Raw genomic sequence first — 24633 nt, 5'->3', positions numbered from 1 at the left:
GGTCATAATTCCTACCGCATGAAAAAGTCCCTTTGGCCAAAAAGTTCAATTTATTGGGTCCAAGTTTGCAGTTGAAAACGATACAAGGTGCAGTACTCACAATGTAGTGGTTCTTCACATTATTGCCTCTCTAATGTTTACACTTCAATGGAGCTCCTAATGGGGAACAAAACGGGGAAATGTTCTTGTTCCCATTGGATATGTTTCTGGTGTAAAACAAAGATTCTCTGGCCCATGTCCCCGTAGAGGGCTGCAGTACTAGAGTCCAGCCTCAGGACATTTTTTCTATTGTCTCAGATTTGGACTCGTTGGTATTTGCACTTGGACTTGGCCATTGGTCTTGCCAAATATTCCAGATGGTCTTGGAATTGATGAAGGTGGTCTTGACAACAGCACTGCTGTACACGTCACAGGGAGAGCTACAGAAGCCTGTTCAAAGGTTGTGAAAAAGGTCTACGAGGGTTTGAATCTCTGAACCTTGCAGCACGAAGACAGGAAAAAAAAAAAAGATTTGAAACACCAATTTGGCTTTGATAGCTCTTAATGAAGATTGAACAAAATAACACACACATCAACTTGCAGTGTGTGGGGATAGGATTGAAATAATTTCACTTCTTGATGGCGCCTCAGACCAGTTGAAGCTGGTCTAATTAAAAAAACTGAGTGATGGACAGCAGACCACACTGCACGTCTTTGACCATAATCTGCAAACACACAAGTGTTTTCAGTTGTCGTTGCTTAGACGTCCGCTCAGGTTGTAGGAGGGTGGCGCTCTGCTGGAATCTCAGGTGTCACTAATAATGGCTCCGCTCTATTCAAGCCAGCATGCCCAACACCAGGACCCCCCGAAACCGCAGCAACTAATTCAGCCATCATCAATGTTATTTACACCTACTGTGACAAAAAGACTTTAGTGAAACGAGTATGATAAAAGTGTAACGAACAGGAGAGGGAGGGGAAACACAGTCAAGGTTTACCATGAGCATAGTTGTGTTAGCTTTTTAGTCAGTAAGGTGTTCCTGTGTGTGCGCTTGAGTAAATTGTCACACAAATGGCAGAAAGTTGCTTATTTCTAACTGTCTTTACTTCTTTTTAATCGAACCATCAAATGGATTTTGAATTTGGTGCCTGATCAGCCCTCTTCTCAAGCCACTTTTTCAGGGCAGACAGACAGTTATTATCCTGGTAAACACGTTCCCTTGTTGAGAAAATAAACAGGTCACCACTTAGAGAATACCACTCCATGTTTAATTACAGACTCTCACATAAGAAATACAGGTAAAATTTATATCTGCAATCTGTCATAGTAGTCAACATCAACTCATTTGAGCTGTTGTCTTTAGGCTCCTATAATAACTGCAAGTACTATAAAAACATCTGTCCACCTTAAAGCACAACAGAAAATAACAGATTATTTCTCCAGACACAATTCAGAATCACTTCTTTCAGTAACATAAAATAAAATCATCAGAAACGTTCCTGCCATTTAATCAATCAAGATGCATAATTATGAGAATAAATCCCAAAAGTTGGACTCCCTGATGTAGGATATACATTTTTATTTTATTTTTTAACAATGCTATTCAAATGATGAAATAATCAAAAGGTGGGACAGAGATGGGGGCACAGCAGAAAAAGACCCCAAATTTCAACTAAACCTTTAACAAATTCAATTTCAGCTGTAACCCACCAAGACAGCATTGTTTAAAAAAAATTTAAAAAATCACACGTGTTTATGGACATAAAACCAGATGAATGTCATACGTTAACGGATGACCAGAAAGAATATACTGTATGGCAGTTTGGTGTGAAAAATAACAAGCATGGGCAGATGTTTGTGAGTAAATAAAAAAAAAAAAAAACTGTACTCTAATCAATATGTAATCTATTACAAATGCCTTTAAAAACAAAATGTATCACATGCAGCGCGGGGGCTGAGAGGAGGGGACCGAAATCAAATTATTTGTGTCAAACCAACTTTGCCTGCGAGAGAGAAAATATGCTTGTACTTGTTTTACTTTCAAGAGAGGCTCCACACTAATAACTGACTCGTTACTGTATTTATATAAAACCTTTTTTCTTTTTAGGGGCTTGGCTGCTAAAATTTATACAGTCAGATTTGATCATTTACATCAGTTATGAATGTGTAGCTCTGTGCGCATTTAATGCCGTTTTCGTAAACCAGACACAGACAACACACCTGCTGCGCTGTATACAGCAAGTGCTTTTTTTTTCCCTACTCTCCTCAGATAGTCCGGTTTCCCTGTGTGGTACAGGGCGAGTTCTGTATTTCAAAAAGGGCGTAGAGATAAATGGGTCTATTTTCCATTAAAATTCATGCAAACATTGACATGCACTTCAAAAACAAAGTTATTTACATGGATTAAAAAGGAGGGGAAAAAAACTGCAATCAAAAATAGAAAGACTGCAACTCAGAACAGCCAAAAGAAACCCTACAGATGTGTGTGTCAATGGCTATGAGTGAAAGGGTAGAAGCAGATTTAAAAAATAAAAAGGTGTCATAGTGTTACATATGTTTTTAATACAAATGCATCACAATTTCACGTCTGCTCACAATCCTATGTAAAATATAAACCAACCTATTCACTCCCTTGTTCATATCGCACGACAACCACCTCAAAATAAGGGTTACTGAATTAAAAACAAGAAAAAAAAGTAAAGTGCTAAAAATATAATACAAATCAATTAATAAAAGTAACAAAATAAAACCAAGAAAATATATGAATATTGCTGGGAAACCATCTCAAATTCTCTCATCTTTATCAGTAAACTACATACAAGAGACCTGGATCGAGTAGTATATATGTGGGCTGCAAGTCATAAGATATTTAAATACAATGATTCTCATCGAGTGTGGAGATACTGCTGCGTATGTTTGGAGATAAAAAAAAAAAAAAAAAAAAAGATAGAACTGAAATACAAGTAAACATAATTAAGCTTTAAAATTCAAATAAAAGAAAACCTCCAAATTAACGAAACTGGGGCAAAGTTCAGCAGCTGACTGGACGTCTTCACTCTCATGATCACGCTACGCTCACAGTATGTTTGTAAGCGATGAATACTTTGGTTGGCCAAAACATTGATAAACCCTGTTCCTTGTACTGTGATCAGCTGTGTGGCTCTTCTTGCTCCCGTCTTACTGAACGGTTCAAAGGAGGAGCGTGAGATTAATCCTTCATGGCAGCATAGAAGAAGGCAGGAACCATACACCAGGTGACCAATGATCACTTAAATGAGAATCTTGTCATCATTTGTGGTTATTTGAGTGAAAACAGATGTACTGTATCATCACTGGGTAATTCATTCAACTTTGTGTGTCATGAAAAAAAAAAAAAAACATAGCTGTGACATGTAGAGGAGGAAATAATTGTCTGTGTCCAAAAACCTCAACTCTAACTTTAGTCCGAAATCTTAGTTAATTGAGAAGGGGAGAAAATAGATTTGTCAGGCCCACTGCCAGTTTATAAAAAAGGTCCAAACCTGTAGTTTGACAACACCTGACCTAGAAGAGTCCATAGACTTGACCTTGTTTAAGAGACCCAGTAAAAGAGGTTGAGAGTCGGCTTTAGGCATGATGCATTATGTTCTCTGTGATATTTGTGGATTGGCTGTGAACGCCCCAGTATGACCGGTTCCAGCTGGGTGGTCCCCCAACCCTGACCAGTGACCGAGAGGCAGCGATCAGCATTGATGTTGAGCAGTGATCCTCGCTGTTCGGAGTGCTGCTGCTTTTCTATCCAGTCATGACGGCGGACTGAACTTGCTTGTCATCCCAGATGTAAAGCTAACAGCTTGAATGGAAACTGACCGCAGTACTCTGGTGCCCAGACACTGGATATGAGAGCCTCTGTGTACAGCGTCTCATCCCTCAGCTGTATGGCACTCGAATGTCCTTTTATTGTTCAGTGAATCTAATGTCTGAGTAGTCGGTGGTTCTGGACTCCGGGGACGCTGAGTAGTCGGTGTACATTCCAGTTTCATGGGATCTGCAGGTCATCTATGTGCATGTTGTGATGCTTTATAACTGTAGTTATATGCAACGTATTTTTATAGTCATGATTCCAGTCATCACAAATCAAAGCCATCTATCAAAAATATAGCTAAATATATCTTTAATATATGGCTTTGGCTCATTTTAGTGTCACTCTTGCTTAAAAAGTAAAAGTAGGGGCCACAGTGCACAACGGTGCCTCAAACAAACCTGAAAGTATTTTTTTTTTTCCATGTGGGACAGCTTCAGTGTCACAGCTGTTTCACTGGCTTCTCCATGCAAAACAGTTCACTGAGGAAGACTTTCCATTGCCACTGTAGGTTGCAGTGTGCTGCTGCAGCTGTGAAGGTCTCAGTCCAGAGGTTGTGGGTCTGCAATAGGCATAGTGTGCAGAACCTCATCCAGTAACTGTAGAGCTCTGTGCAGGTGGATCTCGATCCAGCAGGGGGTCTCCTTGATGCTCTGGCGGGGGTAGTCGGGCCCCCAGCCCTTGACAAAACTCATCCTGAGGATACACAGCCTCCGGAGGTCGTCTACCCCAATACCGGCTGCTGCTGACAGACCTGAGAGGACGGGAGGAGAGGGAGTCGCATTCAGGTCAGTGTGATGTTGCATGTGATGTTTTTTACATTCAAACTTGAAGGAAATTTTAAAATACTGGATTATTAATCAATATAATTATGGGCAAATTAATCGATAATGGAAATACTTGCATATAGTTTATGTTAAAGTCACAACCTACAGGCCAACACTATATGTAAAAACCTTCAGCTTCATATTTGGAACAGTGAAGCCAGCATATATGTATCATCCAGTAGGAATAAATATAATTCTGTACTGCTGTCGTATCAAATATTGAAGAGCATGTTGATTTAATTTCATTTGGATGCAAATTGAGTTGAACATCTGTCTGAGCAATTCTCTGCAAGTACATGGCTCACACTCACTGGCAGTAAAATTTACATCCAACTTGCATCATAAGTCTTACTGACAGCTGGAACCACTGCCACGCTGCCTCTACCTCCCACTGTCCCCGTGTGTGACTGTGAATCTGTATTTGCAGTTACAGTATCTTACTAATAGCTGGAGCTATCCCTCCTACTGATCCAGGTCCAGGAATATTCCCAGCCACTGCGGCTGCTTGGGCTGCAGCTGCTGCTTGAGCCGTGGCAGCCTGCTGTTGCATCTGTCTGTGGCACTGACGAAGGTCAAACACCTGGCAGGAGAGAAGAGACTGTAAATACTGTACATGCAACAGCAATTACCCCCCTCCTAAGGAAAATTGTCACCACCACAGGCAGCTAATCAGGGAGAACCTCGGTAAGAGCTGGACTGTGTGAAGATGTACGATTACCCCTAATGAGATAATGTGAGGGGAAAAGACGTGGCAGTATGGAGGAACGTTTCCTGTTTAAACCAATGTCAATAAAGAGCACACTGCCTGAGGGGATTGCATGGAAAGGAGTGTTTGCAGTATGCACTCAGTCTTTTCCCCAAGAGGCGAAAGAACACTATATGAAATGTCAACCTTAAGTGATGTCCTCTTTTTTTTCCTTTTACAGTCCAATGACCCATGTCCCTACCTTGATGTAAGCGCTGGGGTAGATTTTGTGAACAGCGTCTCCAGGGGCTCGGCCAGCCTCTCTGTCCAGGTAGTAACTCTGAACAAACACTGCGTGGTCACTGAGGCATCGCACCCACACATCTCCCTCGCCCTTACATTCCAGCTGAACTCCTTTTCCAATGTGAAGCCTGGGAGAGAGCAAAGACGACAGATCCATGTGGTTTTTCATTGTAAATACAATCAATTTTACCTAAAAGCATTATTTGCACCCAGCAAAATATGCTACCAAACAGCGATACATGCTCCATAATATGAAAATGCATTCTCTCTTAATATGTTGGGATATTTATATCTGCATAAACACACATCTAGAGATACCACCAATGACAAAGATTTAATGTGTTGTTATTATAGAGCCTGTTTCTGTAAAACAAGATTAGCTCTGTGATTCTTTCCCTGCTTTAAAATGCCATTTTATTTCACAAACTACATTAGCTGTGAGGATTTAATTATTTAGCTCTAAATATTGAAGGTAACCGGTCACCTACCTTGCTCTCTCAATAGCCTCAGTGCGATGTACGTTGCTGAGCTGGCCCAAACAGAACCTGTCCCCTCCTGAGGGGTCGACATAGCCGTCCACTGTCACTATGGGGCAAGAAGACGGCACCTTAAATGTCTCCCCAACTTGAACGTCCATCTCGAAATAGGCAATGGAGCACCAGTAGTCAGGAGCTGAAACAGAGGGAAGAACCTGATGTCAATGGTTTTAAGTCATGGATGAAAATAATAATAATAATAAAAATAATAATAACAGTGCTGCCACTTGCCCTATGTCAAGGCAATATTATTATTATTATTATTATTATTATTATTAACTCATCTTCTTTCAGGTTGTAGATATAGAATGAAAATTCATAATTAATTAATTATAATTTATAAGTGTATTGACCAGGGCTGTCACTTCATACTTGAAATTTGTTCAAACTTTAAACTGTAATGCACCCGTTTGAATTCAAAATGTACAGTCTGTAAGAACAACAGACAGTTTAAAGTAGTCTTTCTTGTGATCCAGTAATGGTATGTTGTTTACTACGAAGAACATTGGAATAAAGTGGACAAATGCGACACAGAGCATCTGAGAAGCCGTGTACTTCTGTCGACTTTGCAGCTGTCAAATTCTACAACGACAACCAATCAGCGGACTCATTTGCTAACGCTAGCTCGCCACCCGAGTGAGACAGCGGAGCGGACGCACCACAGACGTGTGGAGCAACGCCAAGTGTGCAACCTCGTCTGACTGGTTCTATCAGGCACAATCAGCTTCAGCCAAAGAAGAAGCTCGTAAAAAGCCCATCACTGATAAGATAGCAAGATATATATGCAAGGATATGTGGCCCATTGATGTGATAAGAGCAGGTTTTATGTTATGTTTACAGTTGTTTTGAGATTGTTTGAATTAATTCAGTAATTTCTATCAAAAGTGACAGCACTAGTGATGACTAAATGTTTGATATTTTCATTTGATAAATGACTAAAATTACAATTTATTGAATTTAAATAATCTCACCATTAAAACTAAAATACTAAAACTACAGTACTTTATCTGACTGTTTCTGAACTACATGCTATAACATAAAAAGGTGAATTTGCCATTATGCCAATACAAACTTAACACAGAGGCAACCAAACTGAGCGTATTAACACGGCTGATCTCATTTAACAATGCTGCCTATGATTGATAGCCAAGAGTACTCTGTGAACAACTGAAGCGTGGATAAAAATGTGTAAACAACGACTATCAAATCTCTTCACAAGTTTTCTAATACACCAAAACAAATTCTGTTCAGGGTTTATGTACTTGTGGGCTGTGTGTTCTCACCTGGATGATTGGATATGGGAGGCTGAAAGGCGAGCTCATTATGCACAGGCCCTGGGAAAAACAGGAGAATAATGATTACACACTTCGCACAAAATGAAATACAAGTATGTGATTTGGTTTGTGGATTCATTTACAGCTGCGGCCCCAGTGTGTACTCACAATAGTGTGTTGGATGTGGCATAGGAGGGTGGTGTTGTAGATGACCGTTGGTGTGGTGGGGTATGTTGGGGGGGAAGCTGTTGTTCCTAGTCCAGGTCGAGCTGGCACCTGAGGAGAAAAGGAGAACAGAAGTCAGAGATCCACAGATGAATCGATAGAGGAAGAAACTCACAAATCTCACAGTGACAATTCACAAAACTGAAGCAGAAAATATCTTCAAAGTGAGACAAAACAGACTGACAAACAAGCACACACATAGAAATATTTCACAATTGTATCTTACTGCCTGATCCAGCAGCAATGGCCGGGAAGGATGACGTTGAGGCAGAGGTAGAGGCCTCAGCAGGTGGGAGCAGGTTTGGGGTCGCAAATGATTCAGAGGGGGCCGGGCGGCTGCCAGATGGGGGGTGCTGGATGGTCTGGATGGAGTGCCCTCCATCGATGGAGGGCAGACTCTGCGGCCCATCAAAATCGTACTCGTCTTTAACGATTAGTCCTGAGCTGGGTCCAGAACTGGTCAGTGTCAGTCCTGATAAGTCTGTGGAGCAAAGAAGGGAAAGAGTTTCAACTGCTGCTGCTGTATTTACAATGATTACCTCCTTTAAAGTCAGCTTTTGGTCACAGTTTACTTTAGTGCTCTATTACAAACAGAGAACTGAGACTTTGACATTTCATTTCTTATATTCTTGTCTCGTTTCCAAGGCTTCTACTGAACCTCTCACAAAAAAAAAAAAAAAAAAAAACCCTCCATGTTACCCACCTATGCCAGGAGACACCACTCTCTCATAGTGATAGGGGTTGACACACACATTGTCACACTTGAGGTCGAAGGCAAACTGGCAGTATTTGACGTGCTTCAGTTCATTCTTATGCAGGTCAGGCCACCGCCACAGCCGGGCATAGATTACATGAGGGAACCCTTTACGTCCAGCCACCTGGAAACAACAACAACACCACCACCACCACCACACAGAGTTAGTTCTCCTTACAGCTGGGGCTAAACGTAGTGTTAAAACAATTATTGGCATGCAGCTTATTTTCTAATGTTGTGGTGAAAGGCCGACTACACGAATACACGCCGTCGAAATGCTTTTAAAATGGCTCAAGCGCAACTTGGATCAGATTTCCTTAATCTTCTCACTTTTTTCTTTATTTATTTTTTTGTTCTAAAATAATGATGATTATATTTTATAATCACAGTTTGCGATGTTTACACTGGCAGGTTTCTCATCTCACATTTTGGATGTTGTTAGAGCTCAAACAATAAGCCGACTGCTGGAAAACTATTGTTACTGCTATTTTGAAACAAAAAATGCCCAATGTTTAGGTCCATTAGTGGGGAGGCAGGACCTTCTCCATTGCTGCCCCCTCCCTCTGGAACTCACCCCCCTCCCCAACCTCTCAGACATTCACCCCACTCTGCTTTTAGTCTGTGATCTATCACTCCCCCTTTTTTTCATTGCTCAACTTGTTTTTTATGCTGTTTTGCTTCTTCTATTTATAGTTTTATACTGATATTGCCGATTATGTTGTCTTTGTGTTACCACATAAAGTGCATTTGGGTACCTTTTAAAAAGGGCTATAAAATAAATGCACTATTATTATAAATATACCAAGCAATGAGAATAAATCATAATATTAGAATATATTCACTATTTTCTGGCAAAAACAATAAATGCAGATGAATCTATATAGAAACTGTCATGAGTTGCAGACCTGGATGTTATGCTGAATAACGAATATCGTGGATTTTGTTTTAATTAATGAAAAAAATTTACTGAGGCTATTTATTATTTTTTAAATGTAACCTAATTGAAATGCAATGGATTCTGATGACTTGGTAGTTTACGACTAAAAAGACTGGGAAAAAAATCCCCAAACATTAACAAATGTATTTACACTATTAAGAAGATAACTGGATTCATATTTATGCAGCCGTGTGTATTTAACGATCCAGGAAACCGTATGGTCGTACCTGCAGGCGTCCATCAAGTGTCCTCTGAATGGTCACACATTTGCTGGGATGGGCCCCGTTGGTGGTGATCGCCGTGATGAGGGAGTCAAGCTCGTCTTTTTTCTCCTTCAGTTTCTTCACCAGGCTCTCGATGGCCCGCTTGGCAAACGTCTCGCTCTCGCCACCCTGTCTGTGACACATCAGGCTGTGCACAATGCTCAGGCAGGCGTCGTTGCTGGTAGGTGTGTTGGTGATGGACATCTTGGCTTTTTTTTTGTTGTCTCTGACTGCACTTTCTGGGGAATATGTGTGTGTTGTTGACACAGTTTCACATAATCAGGAAGCCGGAGCAGAGACGATCAGAGATGACCTTGATTAAAAAAAAAAAAAAAAAGCTGCAGCTGAAACAGATCTGTGACTGGAAAACGAGAGGGTTTAACAGGCAAGTTATCAAAACTGTTTCAGGGAGGTGTTATTAACTTTTAAGGTCATTTTGGAGGCTGTAGCTTGCGGTGCTGCTGATAACGTTACAATAAGAGGTCTTTCTAATATTCAGCTCAATGAAAATACATATTAGGAACAACTCTCAGTATAATGCAATACAATTCAACAACAGCACCACGAATTACAACCTCTGGAATTACCATAAAGTTAAATACAAATCTGAACATTATAACCCATATGAAAGATTGCAGTGATATAGATATTTGTTGCAGGGCTGTTAGATTACATTAAGGTAATTAAATGTGTAAATAATACAGGCTGTATATACCTCCGTGTTGTTGTTGTTTTTTTTACCAGAGGTTTGTCGCTGCCTTGTTACTATTGTGTTGTACTACTGAGCAGATTGAGAGCACAGATTAGTTTCCAGTAAAAACCGATAAACACACAATGTTTCTGTTTTGAGGGTCTCGCTGGGTTGGCAGAGAGCATGAACCAGAAACTATAATGCTCCAGTTCACCAAGTTTTTACCTGTATAATAATAACGCTAGCTCACAAACGACCACATGACATGACGGTGTGGTATTTTTTACATTTGCAACTGAGTTTAGAGAAACCCGGAACTGTTTATTGCGGGGTAAAAAGAAAGTTTACGTTGTTGTTTAAGCTAGCGGCGCCACTCTGGCTGCCGTTAGTCCGGGGAAGCTACAGCAGACGGACACAACTAACCGGAAGTGAGCACATATTGTCTTCAAAATAAAAGGCCAAACTTTTTAGAGCAGAAGGACAAACATGTTTACATCGTGTATTAGAAATATGAAAGTCGACTGCTGGCAAACTGAGATTTTAGACATCGAATTATTAACATTAAAAGTGACATTATGTGCTTTTCTTACATAGTGTATACACACACATAGTTCACTACTACTACTAATTTCATTTCTGTCAGTCACATACATTTACTTCTGGCTATATTGTCATATATTGTATTATAAAAAGGTACATAGATAGATAGATGTATGTATGTATTCATCCCCAAGGGGAAATTCACAGGCATGCAAAGTACTACTAATAAAAAATAACATCAACAGGAGGCATGCAAAAGAACCAATACATACCGGTACTTAGACTCTTATTATATTTCTATTTTTTTTACTTTTACTTATATGTAAATACCTATATATACAGACCTTTACTGTTAGATATTGTAATATAAATAATATTTTTATTATGTTCTATTACTTTCTCTTCTTTAACATCGTGTGAGCACCTTGAGCAACTGTAACAAACAAATTTACCCCCCGGATCAATAAAGTATTTCTAATTCTGATATAAAACCAATCTAATGCAGGCTGTGGCATCAGATATAACTTGAGACAACGTTTCCTACCTTTTGAAGGTAACTTTAGTCTATTTACGTTATTCTTTATAAAGCACTGATACGTCTAACTATTTATATATTTAACATATATATTTGTTAAACACATTTGCTCACAACAAACTATGATTAATTGTACTTTTTTATTTTACTGCTGTTGTCAGATGTTTCTTTGATTACTGTTTAACTACGAGTTTTATTTTGGAGAGCCTAACCGGATATAACCGCTTTCATTCATAAAAACTTGACGTCGCAGTTGCTAGCTACCGATGATTGTTGATAGCACCCTGGCTAACGTAGCATGCTACTACGAGGTTAGCATGCGTGTTTGTTTATCACGCTCAGTTCCGCACAAAAATAAAATGCGCAGACTACTTTGTTTGATGCCTAGCAACAAATTAACTGCATGCGACTATGAAAAGCATTAGTTGGTAGTTTAAAATGCAAACTAATTTAAAAAAATAAATAAATAAAAGACACGTAAATAGCTAGCGCTTCACGCTACCTGGAGTTAGCTTGTGTGGCAGCTAGCAGACGAGCCCTGCCTCTGTACCGAGTTACCGAGCCGACGGGGCCAGCGGTGCGGTGCGGTGCGGTGGGGCTGATCCGGTACGCCTCCTGGATTATCCTCATAAATTTCACCAACTGTTTACAGAAGACATGATCCGGGGGGAGAGAGAAAAACAGTCCTTGTCCTCAAGATGTAACCTCACATCCTCAAAACGAGAGCGCGGATCAGATCAGAGTCAAACCTCAGATTTCGTGTCAGACTCACTTCACTCGCTCCTCACTCTAGTTCCTACAATGGCGCGTTGCGCATGCGTAAAATGAGGAAGGTGTGTGTGTGTGTGTGTGTGTGCGTGTGTGTATCTTTATTAGATAACTAATTACTTCTTGTCCTATTCCTAAATGGTATATTATTATTATAATTATTATTAAAGGTGCTAATAGAATAAAATATATTGATACTGTATCAGAATCAGAAACTTTATTGATCCCCTGATGGATATTTGTTTGTTACAGACACATGTTAAAGAATAGAAATAATACTTATATTACAATATTTTACACAATATACAGAATAGAAATGTATCTATAGGTATGTACATAAGTAAAAAAAAATAAAATAAAAATGGAAATATAATATTATGAGAGATATAATAAGATGATAAGAGCCTATATACAAAGTAAATGTAAATCTAAACATATTCCACAGTATGTGCTGACAGAAATTGAATAAATAATAATGAATTTCAAGATTGTGGTGTTGCAGAAGTTATAGATTAAAGTTTTCAGTTTAATGTACGTATGACGTATGACTCATTTCACACATTATTTTCTCCTCTGTGCTTAACGAGGTGATCATCAGTTAAGTGAAATCAGCTGCCGAGATGTTAAGTTGGAAAGAAAAGTCGACACAGTTTATCCTCGATTTTTCCACATTCATTTTACCTTCTGCACATTAATGAGAACATAAAAGTATGCTCTCTCTCACACACACACACACACACACACACATGCTGAAGTTTAAATGCCCCACTGGTTACCAATTTGTCCCAGTTATGGATGTGAACATTATCCGCTGACAAGCTGCACAATGATGATTAATTATCAGCTTTGGTAGCTAATGTACTTGGCATGCTAACATAATTTGACTTTAATTGTCTGTCATCCCTCTTTCTCTTTGTTTCCCTTTCTTTATCTCTCCATTTCTTAGCTCTCTTTTCTCTGTTTCTTTCAAATAAATAACATTGAGGAAGTTGAGAAAGCCACCTTTTTGTTTAAGGGCTCTCTCTTTTCTTACTATTCCCTTTCTCTCCCGTTCGTACTTTAAGTGTCTCTCTGTGAGACAGAGGAACAGATGGGGGACAGAATAAGAAAAGTGAAAGGTTTATCTTTGTCACATTTTCTTAAAAATATTGATAAAGGGGATTGTGGGACAAGGAGAAGATGACAATCCCTACTCTCTATGTATAAATACACAAAAACACTTCTCCAGTTGACCAGCAGAGTGCAGTAACCATCAGCATATAAACTCTGTGCTGCTCTGCTGTCCTCTGGTTGGCGGAGACTAGAAATCACAGGCTGTGATCATTTTTTTCTGATGCTTAATTTGTTGAGAAATATATTGGAATTAATGTATATAATAAGTTGCTACAGAAGTGTATCAACTCTTGACAAAATGTAACATCTGAATGAGTGAGAGACTGAAAGCAAACCAACAAATGTCTCCATACAGTGTCTGAAATCAGTATATCAGTTATAAACAGTGCTCTCGTGCATTGATAATAAGCCTTTAACAAAACTGGAGCTAAGTCAAACACCCTATATGTAAACATGCGCTTTAAGCCACTTTCATCAGTCGTATCAAAACCAGACGAGGAAGTCCAGCACATATTTTCAGGGAAAGCTTAACTTTAAGAGCATTATAAATGGAGAGTAAAATAAAACATACTTTTCACTCTCAACCTCATCCAAATCACAATTATCTGTCCTCCACTGGGACAAAATAAATCTGTCTGTGGGCTTAAATTCAAAATCAGCTTCAGGACTCCAAAGCCAATAATAATCGAATCCAAACAATACGGCCTTCAAATACAAAATCAGGCAGATTTATTCTTGAAAGACTAACTTTTTGGGCCGTCACCCACACATTTATGGCATGTTAATATTCAGTCTTTTTTAGCAACTCCAAAAGAGACATACAACTGCAGAAGTTTTCCTCCCAGTTAATACTGAATTGTTGATGATATTCAGTCAATGTTTTTAACCTTGAGGTAGTGTTAAATCCATGCATAAGTGTAATGAATGGCTCCACTTTATGGTAATAGGCCTATAAATTGAATTTCACTCGTTTCAGCCCCCAGCATGCCAAAAGAATGAGAGTCACAGGAGCAACCGTGACATTTTGGACAAAATCTAAACATCAAAGTTGCAGCAAAAATGTATTTAGCGTGAACTGATCATGAAGTGAAATGCGTCTGTTGTCCTCATGACTGCCATTCATTCTGCATTAGACGCAGTGGATGTAATTCTGCAGATGTTTGTCTGGCATTAACCGCAGCTTTCATTAGCACACAGGGCGTCTGAATATCACATGAAAAAAAACTGGGAATTACACTTTAAATGTGAAAATGATCTAATTTCTCACACGGCTGACAGAAATTGCCAAGTAAATATCAGCTGTTGCCAGGTGATACTGCCACTTTCTAAGCAGTTTACGCTTGTAGTGCAGTTTAATGATCGCAGAGCATCTGGCGGCAAATTGATTAGGACTTGCCTACAAATGACACACATTTGGACATTTTCGCAGCGTAACGGCACAAAGTGAGGCGCTGTGATTGGTTGAAAGCTGAGTTTCTTCAGGGTCTCCACAGTGATGATGGTGAGGTTGATCAGGCCTTTATACATCACCTTGACAGCCCTCCCTCAGAGGCGAGACACATGACTGCTCTGTGTATGTGCGTGTTAATGAGTGTGTGGACCTTACACTGTAAATCTATCAACAGAGTCACAAACATAAATACAAATGGACAAGCAGGAGAGGAGTATGAGTGATGTGATGTGACTGTCTCTCTGTCAGACTCTGCTGAGGATAAAGTGACAGCAGCTTTCCTTCCTAACACACTGGGTCACTCGGTTATAACCTATAACCGGCTCCTTCTCCATTTTCTTTTTCCTCATTATTTCTCAACTCTCTTCCCCCTCTTCTTCCTCCTTCTCCTCTTCTCCACTCTGCTCATTAAAGTCCTCGTAATCTCAAAATCAAAATATTGAGATATTGAAAGTCATTAGACAAAAGCATGCTTCTCATTCACTGAAATGAAAACTTGTTAGTTGCTGCTCACTTTTTGATGTTTCAAACTAACTTGTTCGTTTGCTGAATATAGGAATCGTTATGTTTTCATTACCTTAGAACGAGACGGTTTTATCTACAGAGGAAGCGTGTCCTCTTCTACGAAGGCAGCCATGTTGAACCGCCATGTTTCTGCAGTAGCCTAGAACAGACAAACCAAACACTGGCTCTAGATAGGGCCTTTTTATGTTTTTCGCGAGTTTCAAGGCCTCCGTAGTTTCTGATACGCGCAATCTACTCCTTCATCGCTGGAGGCCACTGAATCCTACACTATGGTCCTTTCAAGGGGAACTCCATCGATTGTACACATCTAAGTCAGGTCTCAGGAGTATTACCTTATATGTGAAATTGTGTTATTTTAATCTAACATAACATAGTTTGGTTGCTTAGCTTACATACTCTTTAGTATTTTCATCCAAGCCAGCAGCGTGGTTCTGGGGACGGTTGGTCGGTCGGCCACTTTGGTTCAGACTGAAATATCTGAACAACTACTGGACTGATTGAGACTAAATTTTCCACAGACATTCATGGTCCCCAGAAGATGGACTACAACTGTGTCTCTACGGCAATCACATTCATATAGTTCCACTAACAGGTTAATTGAAACAAGTTTTACATTTTTCCACAGACATTCATGGTCCTCAGATGATAAATCCCAATTGATACAATCTAGCACCGGGTCAAAATTTCCCTCTGTCCAATACGTTTGTTTGTGACCAAATACCTGCAAAACTAATGCTGTTCCCATCAGCTGCAGCTATAGTTTGTTTTTAGTGCCAATTAGCAAATGTTAGCATGCTGATACACTAAACTGCACTGCTGGGTCTAAGCTAGCATGGCAGTGGTCTTTTTATGGAACAGAGAAAAGGCTTTTAGGATAAATGTGTTTGATTATCTCAAAGCTACCTCAGGTTTTAATCCAACAACTTTCCTCACACCTTCTACTCTTTCTCCTCTCCTCTCCTCCTTTGAACCCCTCACCCCTTCCTCTGAAGCCTGAGCACATCACATGAGTGGGGGATGTATTAAATCTGAAATCTTTCCACTTCAGTGGGATTCAGGAAATTGTCTACCCTGCGGGGAGTAAATGCAGATGGAGGGATGGATAGATGGAAGCAGGGAGAGATGGATGGAGGAGTAAAATGGTTGGAAGGAGAGATGGGAGGGTTAGATTGAGAGAGGGAAGGTATTTGGAAGATGGATGGATTGGTGGTGAGCATCAGAGAGTCAGAGTGATGGGAGCGAGGGATGGAAAAAGGAGGAGAGAGTCGGAGGTGTGGGAGAGGAGATGGCTGAGCTGTCTGTTTGAAGATAAATCAGAGAGGCAGTGTAGTGAGGAGGTCTATATCCATAAACACACACGCAAACAGATGTGTGTGTGTGTGTGTGTGTGTGTGTGTGTGTGTGTGTGTGCGCACTCACGCTTGAACTCACACACACATGCAAACACACACAAACACAAATACACTCACTTACTTAGCCCGCGCATACTCTGCCCCACGGCGAGGTGGTAAAAGGCCACGGCTGATTGGATGCTGCAGGCTGATTTTGCCCTGAGAGGCAGAGCAGTGCATGTTGGGATGTTTGGATACAAATGCAGTCATCCATGAAGGCATGAGGTAGGTCACCCCTCTTCTCTCTGTCTCTCTCATCCTTCCTTTTTTTTAACATCTCCCTCTTACTCTTTTCTTCCTTGCATCATCCTTTTCTTGTTTTTCTTCCCCTCCTTTCCCCTTCTTTGTTTTTAAATCCGGGCTCTATACCTTTCCACATATTTCCCCACGGGGCTTTTCACAAATACACCTCCAAATCTGCCGTTCTCTCTCTCTGTTCCTATCAATCCATCTATCATACAGAAAGACAGTGTATTCTCTCTGGGTATTAACAGTAGCTCTCTGTTGTCCTTTCTCTAGTCTGGCTCGATTCATTTCCATCTGTCTACCATCTCTCCCATCTCTCTCTGGCTTTTTCTAGCTTGACTTTCCCTCCATCTTTTCCTGCCTGCAGCCCTTTTTGCTAACACACACACACACACACACACACACACACACACTCTCTCTCTCTCTCTCTCTCTGTATCCCTCCATCCCTGCAGTGTAGTGTGCTAACAGAATAATTAGTCGTGCTTGATGTCTCTGACAGTTCTAATCCTTCTAAATGGCCACCACATGCCTCCCCTCATCAGCCCAGGGCTAGGCACATGCACACACAAACCACACACAGTCATGCTCGTACATGCACACACACACACACACACACACACACACACACACACACACACACACACGCTTGCACTGCTTGCAAACAGACATAGTTACAAATGACACGCTTCCATCTGTGGTCAGAGTAGTTTTGAGTTGCTTGCGTGCAAACATTTTATGCTTCAAACATTAAAACCACTACATAAAGTAAAGTCTGTATCCTCACCAACTGTAGGGTTCAACACACTAGATAGAAAAACTAATTTTATTTAAAGATAGGATTTGGAAAGATGACTAAATTGCAGCTGAAACCCTCTCACACTAAGTGGCACTTAGTCATTTGGAATAATAAAGATCCATGTTGTTCATAACAAACAAACCCTACAAACAAAGCACCATGTAGTTAATGTCATCCTAATTTCTCAATAAAAACACATTTGATGTTGTTATTTGGGGATTTTATAGAAAAGCTGTTAGTCTACATGTAGAATTTGGCACACCCTGTAAGATTTATTAAAACGATTATATTGAGAGTAGTCTCTGTGTTCAGGGAGATAAATGGGTGAAAAACAGCACATATGCCTCTAACATACTTGCTCGGCCACCCAGTGTATCCTGCATTCATTCCGAAAATTGGCTGTGCACAACTGTTCGCAAGGAAGCTCAAGACCAGCGGGGGCAGTATATCAGGAAATGAATGAAGGTCAGCTGCAGCAGACTAAACAAACAACAACAGCAGAGAAACTAATCTATGATGAGACTGCTCTGGCTATGTCTACATAATCTCAACATGAACAAAACAATAACCTCCTTGAGTGTTTGCTATGTTATAATCATATCATGTTATGTTCAAGTCCCCAAGGAAGCTATACCTTCTAATCTTTCAGGTGGAGTAGGGAGACAAGTATGTAAACAGTGCTGATTATGTTGCAGCTGCTTATCCACATTTGTGAAAAGGAAGTATTACATAAGCTGCAGACTGCAAAAACTTTCACCGGGACTGCCTCATTTTTCGACAATGTCAGAATCACATGCAAACTGTACACAAAGTGGCTTTAATGATTGACGAAAAACCACAAAAATTAGTGTCAACTTCTACCGTACCTTATACTTTCCTATAAAGAGCATCTCTGAAAGGTAATGAATCTCACCTCATCTTCTCATCTTTCAAAGGGTTTACCTGCATGTGGCTTTAAGCTGTGAGAGCGTTGTGTCTGAACAAACATACATATGTGTTTGTTTGCTGGCTGGAACATTTGTGTTGGTTTGGATATCCAATTTCCCATATCTATGTTGTGTCTGTGGTTATATGTTTCAATATATGTGTGGATTTGACACTGTGTAAGCCTGAATACATCTATATGTGTGTGTGTGTGTGTGTGTGTGTGTGTGTGTGTGTGTGTGTGTGTGTGTGTGTGTGTGTGTGTGTGTGTGTGTGTGTGAGTAAGCTCCCTCTTCCCAACTGAACATGACAAGCATCATTACAGTGTTGCTCAGAGTCAACATGGAATAAATACAAACAGATAGATGTGTTCTCTCTGTTTCGCTCTATTACACATGCACACAAACATGCTGCTCTGTTGTAAGTGTGTGTGTGTGTGTGTGTGTGTGTGTGTGTTATTGCAGGTTTGCATGGCTGTGTACTGTGTGTGTGTGTGTGTGTGTGTGTGTGTGTGTGTGTGTGTGTGTGTGTGTGTGTGTGTGTGTGTGTGTGTGTGTGTGCTCTTTGTGTTTGTTGAATCCTGTAAGGACGTGATAGGAAACAGAGACAGAGTCATGGGGGGTTTACAGCTTTGTACTGCTCTTCTGTGAGATTTCCCCTGAGAAAAGACTATCAGCACAAGAGAAGCACTGGTGAGAAACTGAGAGAAAACAGGAGAAGGAGTAGAGAGGGAAAGAGAGAACGAGAGTGAGAGATATCTCAGGAGAGAGAGAGGGAAACGGGAAAGGAAAAGCTGCAAGAAAGGACATGCCAGGTAGATTGTAAAGGAGAGCAAAAGGAGTGAGGAAGAAGGTTGAATCAGGGAAAAAATGAGTAGGAGGAAGAGAGTAAAAGAACTCTTAAAGGAATAGTTCAACACCTTGGGTGCCACCCTTATTTTCTTTCTTTTTTAAAGTGACATGAGAAGATCGATATCACTCTCATGTCTTTGTGTTACTGTAATTAAAGACATGGTTGGCTTAGCTTAGCATGAAGCCGGGAGGGGGGAACACTTTGCTTGGTGCTGTTTAAAGTGAAAAAAGCATAGTCCTGCCAACACCTCTAACCCCAGATGACCACTAGATGAGGTTGTGTTTCATTCTCACCACATCACTCCATCAAATCTCCATCACAACAACGTCCAAAGTGTTTCAGAAATGGAGTATCTTGCCTGTTCGGCCACATTTCAATATTATTTAGAGTTTTACAAGCATACTGAAGAGTAGTGGAAAGTATGCGGCTCATTTGTGATTGTCTTATCTATATTTTCCATTTCCTTATTAGCAGAAACTCTTCTCTTGCTTCACAGATGATAAAACAGACAAGAAAAAATAGTTGTAGCTAATAGCTGTTTTTATGCAAAGCCAAAGTCAGTAATAATTGAAGGCATCACTAAATATTAAATGAATGTTGGATTGCCGATTAACATAGACAGAGCCCCACACGCTGCCAGATGTTATCAGTAAGCAGAAGGTTTGGGTCTTTGTACTTAAAGGCACCAAACCTGGCACCCTGATGATGATGACAAGTATTTGGGATGATGTGCACAGTCACTGCACCCAGCTGTTTGCCAAGAAATAGTTACAGCGCACAAGTCAAAACATGTATGTTTTTTTTTCTCCAGTACACTTGACCAGGTCACTGGCCCAGATCTGGAGTTGGTCCCTGGGCGCTGTACAGTGGCCGCCCACAGCTCCTACTACGTAATATGGGTTAAATACAGAGGACAAATAGGCCTACGTGTATGATCAAATATGTGATAATAAAGTTGATTTTAAGGCCTAAAATGTCAAGCAGTTTTTACATGTATTATATTTTTGCATGTGCTTTATTTACTTTGATCCAGGCTACCTGTTTCTCACCGCCTCCAGTCTTTATGCTGAGCTAGGCTTAACATGTCTGCTTCAAGCTCCATACTTAATGCAATGTTATCGATCTTCTCATCTCACTCTCTGAGAGAAAGCAAATAAGTGTACTTCCCACAATATCGGACCATTCCTCAAGCGGATGTGATGTATTTGAGTGTGAGGGCATGTCAGTGTTAGCAATGGGTGTACTTATTTTCTTAATTCTGGAAAAACAAACAGCAGAAAAGCTCATTGGCTGAACGCATGGTACACATGTGCAAAATAGTTGAAAGTGTTTACAGGACAAACATTCCCACGGCTCAACAGACACAAACATTCATCTTCAAATGCACATGTTTCCTTTAGGACACACAAAGACAGTCACATGTTTCTAGTCTATGTACTGTATGTATGCAGTCTAGTATGTTGTCTGTTGCACAACACCATCATCCTCATCCTCATCATCATCTGTGAAAGCAACATTTCTTCACTGCCTGTATAACTGACTCTACAGGTGATGTTTGTATCCAAAATGTAGTTTCTATTAACAGATTCATAAGTTTCCTAACTCCAGGGCAAATAAAAATGTTACAGTCCTTAAAATGAAACAGACATTTTTCAGAAACATTTTTTTTCTTGTGAGAGCTATTAAAACAGATGGTATCATTATCACCAACTTACTGGACCTTTTACTATTTGGATCTATGGTCCTCCTGTCAATATTGATGGTGTGAAGCTGTAGGTTTATGTTACAAGGCACAGGTGTTTGTTGGTCTATTCATGTCAGTATCTGTGATGTAATTACACACAAAACCTTTTTCCACACACAAAGAAAGTTCACAGTTTTTTTTTTAATTGTATGTTATTGTTTTCTATTGTTTACTGTCTGGGTTTGATTTTATTCTCAAATGTTGAAGAATGTCCAGACTTATGAACTGCACTTAAATTTGCACCAGACCAGATCAGTCTGTGTTTTTAGTAAGGGTAATGCTATGCAATAATAATGCAAACCATAAGGAGTTTGAAGTGATATTTATAGTGCAGTGAAATAAAGGAAAGTACACTGTACACGCTTTCTAACAGTAGGATCCTTTGAGTCAATCCATTTTTCCATGTTGTCAATTCAACTGCAGGCTAACATCCCTGAACTGGTAGCTGTATAGTACATTGCTTAAGGATTCTTCACTGGCATTGCTCCGTATTTATGTGTGTCTGAGTGTGTGTGTGTGTGTGTGTGTGTGTGTGTGTGTGTGTGTGTGTGTGTGTGTGTGTGTGTGTGTGTGTGTGTGTGTGTGTGTGTGTGTTTGTGAGTGACCATTAACCATCACATGTGTAAAGTGAACGTGTGACCACACACACCGTGAGCCCCTCTGTGACTCAGAGAGCTTGCGGAGATCAAACACTGGTGCCGTCATATGGTTTGAATTAGGGCCAGTCTTCATGTTTCATCATAAAACTTCAATAAAGCGAGACTCATACAAGACACACACACACACACACACACACACACACACACACACACACACACACACACAAACTCACACAGGGTGTTTGGTTTATATGTGCACTGTTTGTTATGATGTGTGTCACACGATCAGGGTGTTTTTTTTCAGCGTGTGTGTGTCTGTATATATAGTTTGGCACGATGGTATGGTTATGTGTGTTGTGGTTAGTCAGTGTGTGTGTGTGTGTACGTGTGTGTGGTTGTGGTTCGGAACATTTTTTCCTAAACCACTGACCCATAGGCTATGAGAGGTTGTGGGCTAATGGGCCCACCCACAATCAGGAAACATACACACACATACAACCACACACACACACACACACACACACACACACACACACACACACACACACCTGCATGAACTCATCTGATGACGTTTTGCAAGGAGAGATACTTAATTACTTTTATACAAGCAAATGTTTCTCACTGAGAATCATCTCCCTGATATTTGTTTCTTTCCAGCTTCAGTGTTCAATAAGATACTTTTGGGTTTCTGCAATAATAAAAACTGATGCTATAGAGGATCAAATTCTTGGATAAAGAAAGCAAGAAAACCACGGTGTTATTAATCAGAAATGAGGATGTTCTGTTTAATGTTTTCAACAAAACTGGGTCATCCCCATATTATAAAATGCCTTAACAGAGTTGAATTCTGTCTCGTTTAGGTTCTGTTTTCTGTCTTCAGGGTAAAGACAATTATTTAGCCCTCCTTGGCCTCCTTTCTCATCCTTTTCTGTCTTTGTTTGCCGTGTATTTGCTTTTTACTTTATATATATTTGCATAGCCAAGTGGCTGTGAGCAGCAATGTTCAAATATTTATGTGTACTTTGTGTGTGCTTGAAGGATTAAAAAGTGTATCTAAGAGGCGCAGATCAGAGCTTGAGACCTGCTGATTTTGAACAAGATTAACATAAGTAAACATGGCAACACTTAAGAGTATTACTATATTGTTTATGTTAAGATCGAGACAGTGGTATTTCTGCCAGTGTTACTGTCATTTGAACAGTTTGCTTCTAACCTTCCTGCCACTCATGGGCGTAATCGCAACTTGCAGAAGAAGCATTGATTTCTGAGGACATGCACACAAAGCTCCAAAATCTTAAAATTCATCTGCATGTCTGCATTTATTGACACAAAATGTTTACGGTCTGTCATCGACCTGCAAACATTTACCCTGTTTGTTCTCTGACATAAACTGCTGACTGGACCTGCTTGCTTGTGAAAAGTAGCATCCTTTCTTCTCACTGTGCAAAGAGAGGTTTAGGGGTAGAGGTCATCATCAATATCATCATCAGCACCACGTCTTCAGGATGAAGGTTGCTGTTTAGCAGAATCTTTATCAGAACAGAATCAGCTGCAGGGATGCAGGGCGTTTGATTCCTCCAATCCTCCTGACTTGGATAAATGTGTTTAGTTTTATTTGCTGTCAAACACAAGAGTAGGCCCACCTTGAATTGTATTCTGCAGGTATTTGACCGTTGTCTGAACTCAAGGGGATTCATGGTGAATTAAATAAGTGCTACGAGGGTGGGTGCATAACATCTCTTCTCCTTTTGCAACCCTGACATCTGCCTACAGTTTCTTAAATGTAAAATCTGCCTCAATTCAATGACTTCAGTTTGAGTGTGAAAGTTAATTTGAACTTCAGTGTGCGCCAACTTCAATGCTTCAGTAAGAATCAGTTAAACTTTTCCTTTCACCAGCATTTTGAATAGGGTTACATAAGTGCCAACATCTGCTAAGACAGAATATCTATGTTTGCTTTGGGGCCTCTTACTAAAAAAATAGTATTTTGATAGCATTTTACTTTGAAAGTACAACTTGGGTGCAAGGCCCTGTTGTGTTATAAAGATAGGTTCCACAACGTAAAAGTTTTGCCAGCTGGGCTGTCAAAATGTTGATCCTCAATACTCCACAGAAACATTTCAAACCTTATAATTTTAAGCTCACCATTTGTCAGTTTTAGGATTGTGATTTCTGTCGTTCTTGGACATTCGGTTGTCTGAGCAACAACTTTCTTTTTTGGAACGTATTTTTGCTTGTGGAAAAGCAATTTCACTGATGTGGGGTTTACACTCAGCACCACTGGTGTCACATGCATCATTGCAAACCACTCGACCATCCAACCCCTCTAAAGTGCTTTCAGCTATCAGATTGTGGGCTGAGAATTGTGGGTTTTGCCCCTTACAATTTTATCAGCAATTTTACAAAACAAGAGTTGCTTCTTACATTTTTTCCACACAGTGCATGTGTTCATGTGAGTTTAGGATAAAGAAAAAAAAGTTTTAAGGGCATCAAAATTCATTAGCACGTTGTCACGCTACCTCACAGTCCCGGGACTTTAGTCTCTCTGCCTTTCATTAGGCCCTAATTCCCCCAGGAGTGTTCAACACACACACACACACACACACACACACACACACACAGAACCCCATTTAATGCGTCAGCAGTGTTTGCAGCCGTTCTCTCAGCCACTGTACTGCTTTGTTCTCAACATGGAAAATCTCCCTTTAACTACCGCAAGTGTAACAGTCTGACACACACACACACACACACACACACACACACACACACACACACACACACACACTTACCACTGTACAGCTACTGCTCCAGCTGCTGCTTCAGAGGATGATT

General features: G+C 40.2%; 1 protein-coding gene across 3 annotated transcripts; it reads right to left on the bottom strand.

Moving 5' to 3' along the window:
• Positions 1 to 1226: 1226 nt before the first annotated feature.
• On the bottom strand, positions 1227 to 12202 carry LOC127376611 (mothers against decapentaplegic homolog 4). 3 transcript variants are annotated; one of them, XM_051423657.1, is made up of 10 exons: positions 11894 to 12202; positions 9590 to 9938; positions 8375 to 8549; positions 7898 to 8152; positions 7615 to 7722; positions 7456 to 7506; positions 6125 to 6308; positions 5596 to 5764; positions 5090 to 5228; positions 1227 to 4575 (listed from the first exon to the last, which is right to left on the bottom strand). In XM_051423657.1, exons 2-10 carry the CDS (start codon positions 9827 to 9829, stop codon positions 4364 to 4366), a joined length of 1533 nt encoding a protein of 510 aa, XP_051279617.1. In that variant the 5' UTR covers positions 9830 to 9938; positions 11894 to 12202; the 3' UTR covers positions 1227 to 4363. The 3 variants fall into 3 exon arrangements, with proteins under 3 accessions (XP_051279617.1, XP_051279620.1, XP_051279618.1); XM_051423660.1 differs by having other exon boundaries at positions 12164 to 12180; XM_051423658.1 differs by lacking the exon at positions 11894 to 12202 and adding an exon at positions 10341 to 11018.
• Positions 12203 to 24633: the final 12431 nt, after the last annotated feature.

This window comes from Dicentrarchus labrax, unplaced genomic scaffold (assembly GCF_905237075.1).
Source record: "Dicentrarchus labrax unplaced genomic scaffold, dlabrax2021, whole genome shotgun sequence".
NCBI classification, from domain to species: Eukaryota; Metazoa; Chordata; class Actinopteri; family Moronidae; genus Dicentrarchus; species Dicentrarchus labrax.
This window is presented reverse-complemented; position numbering and strand designations above follow the sequence as displayed.

Bases quoted from the DNA above. Each gene is read 5' to 3' on its own strand.
- LOC127376611 (XM_051423657.1), bottom strand. From the start codon at position 9,829: ATGTCCATCACCAACACACCTACCAGCAACGACGCCTGCCTGAGCATT. The intron at 5,229-5,595 runs GTAGGGACATGG...CTCTCCTGCCAG, and splicing joins ACCCCAGCGCTTACATCAAG to GTGTTTGACCTTCGTCAGTG. The intron at 4,576-5,089 runs GTAAGATACTGT...CCGTCCTCTCAG, and splicing joins AGGGATAGCTCCAGCTATTA to GTCTGTCAGCAGCAGCCGGT.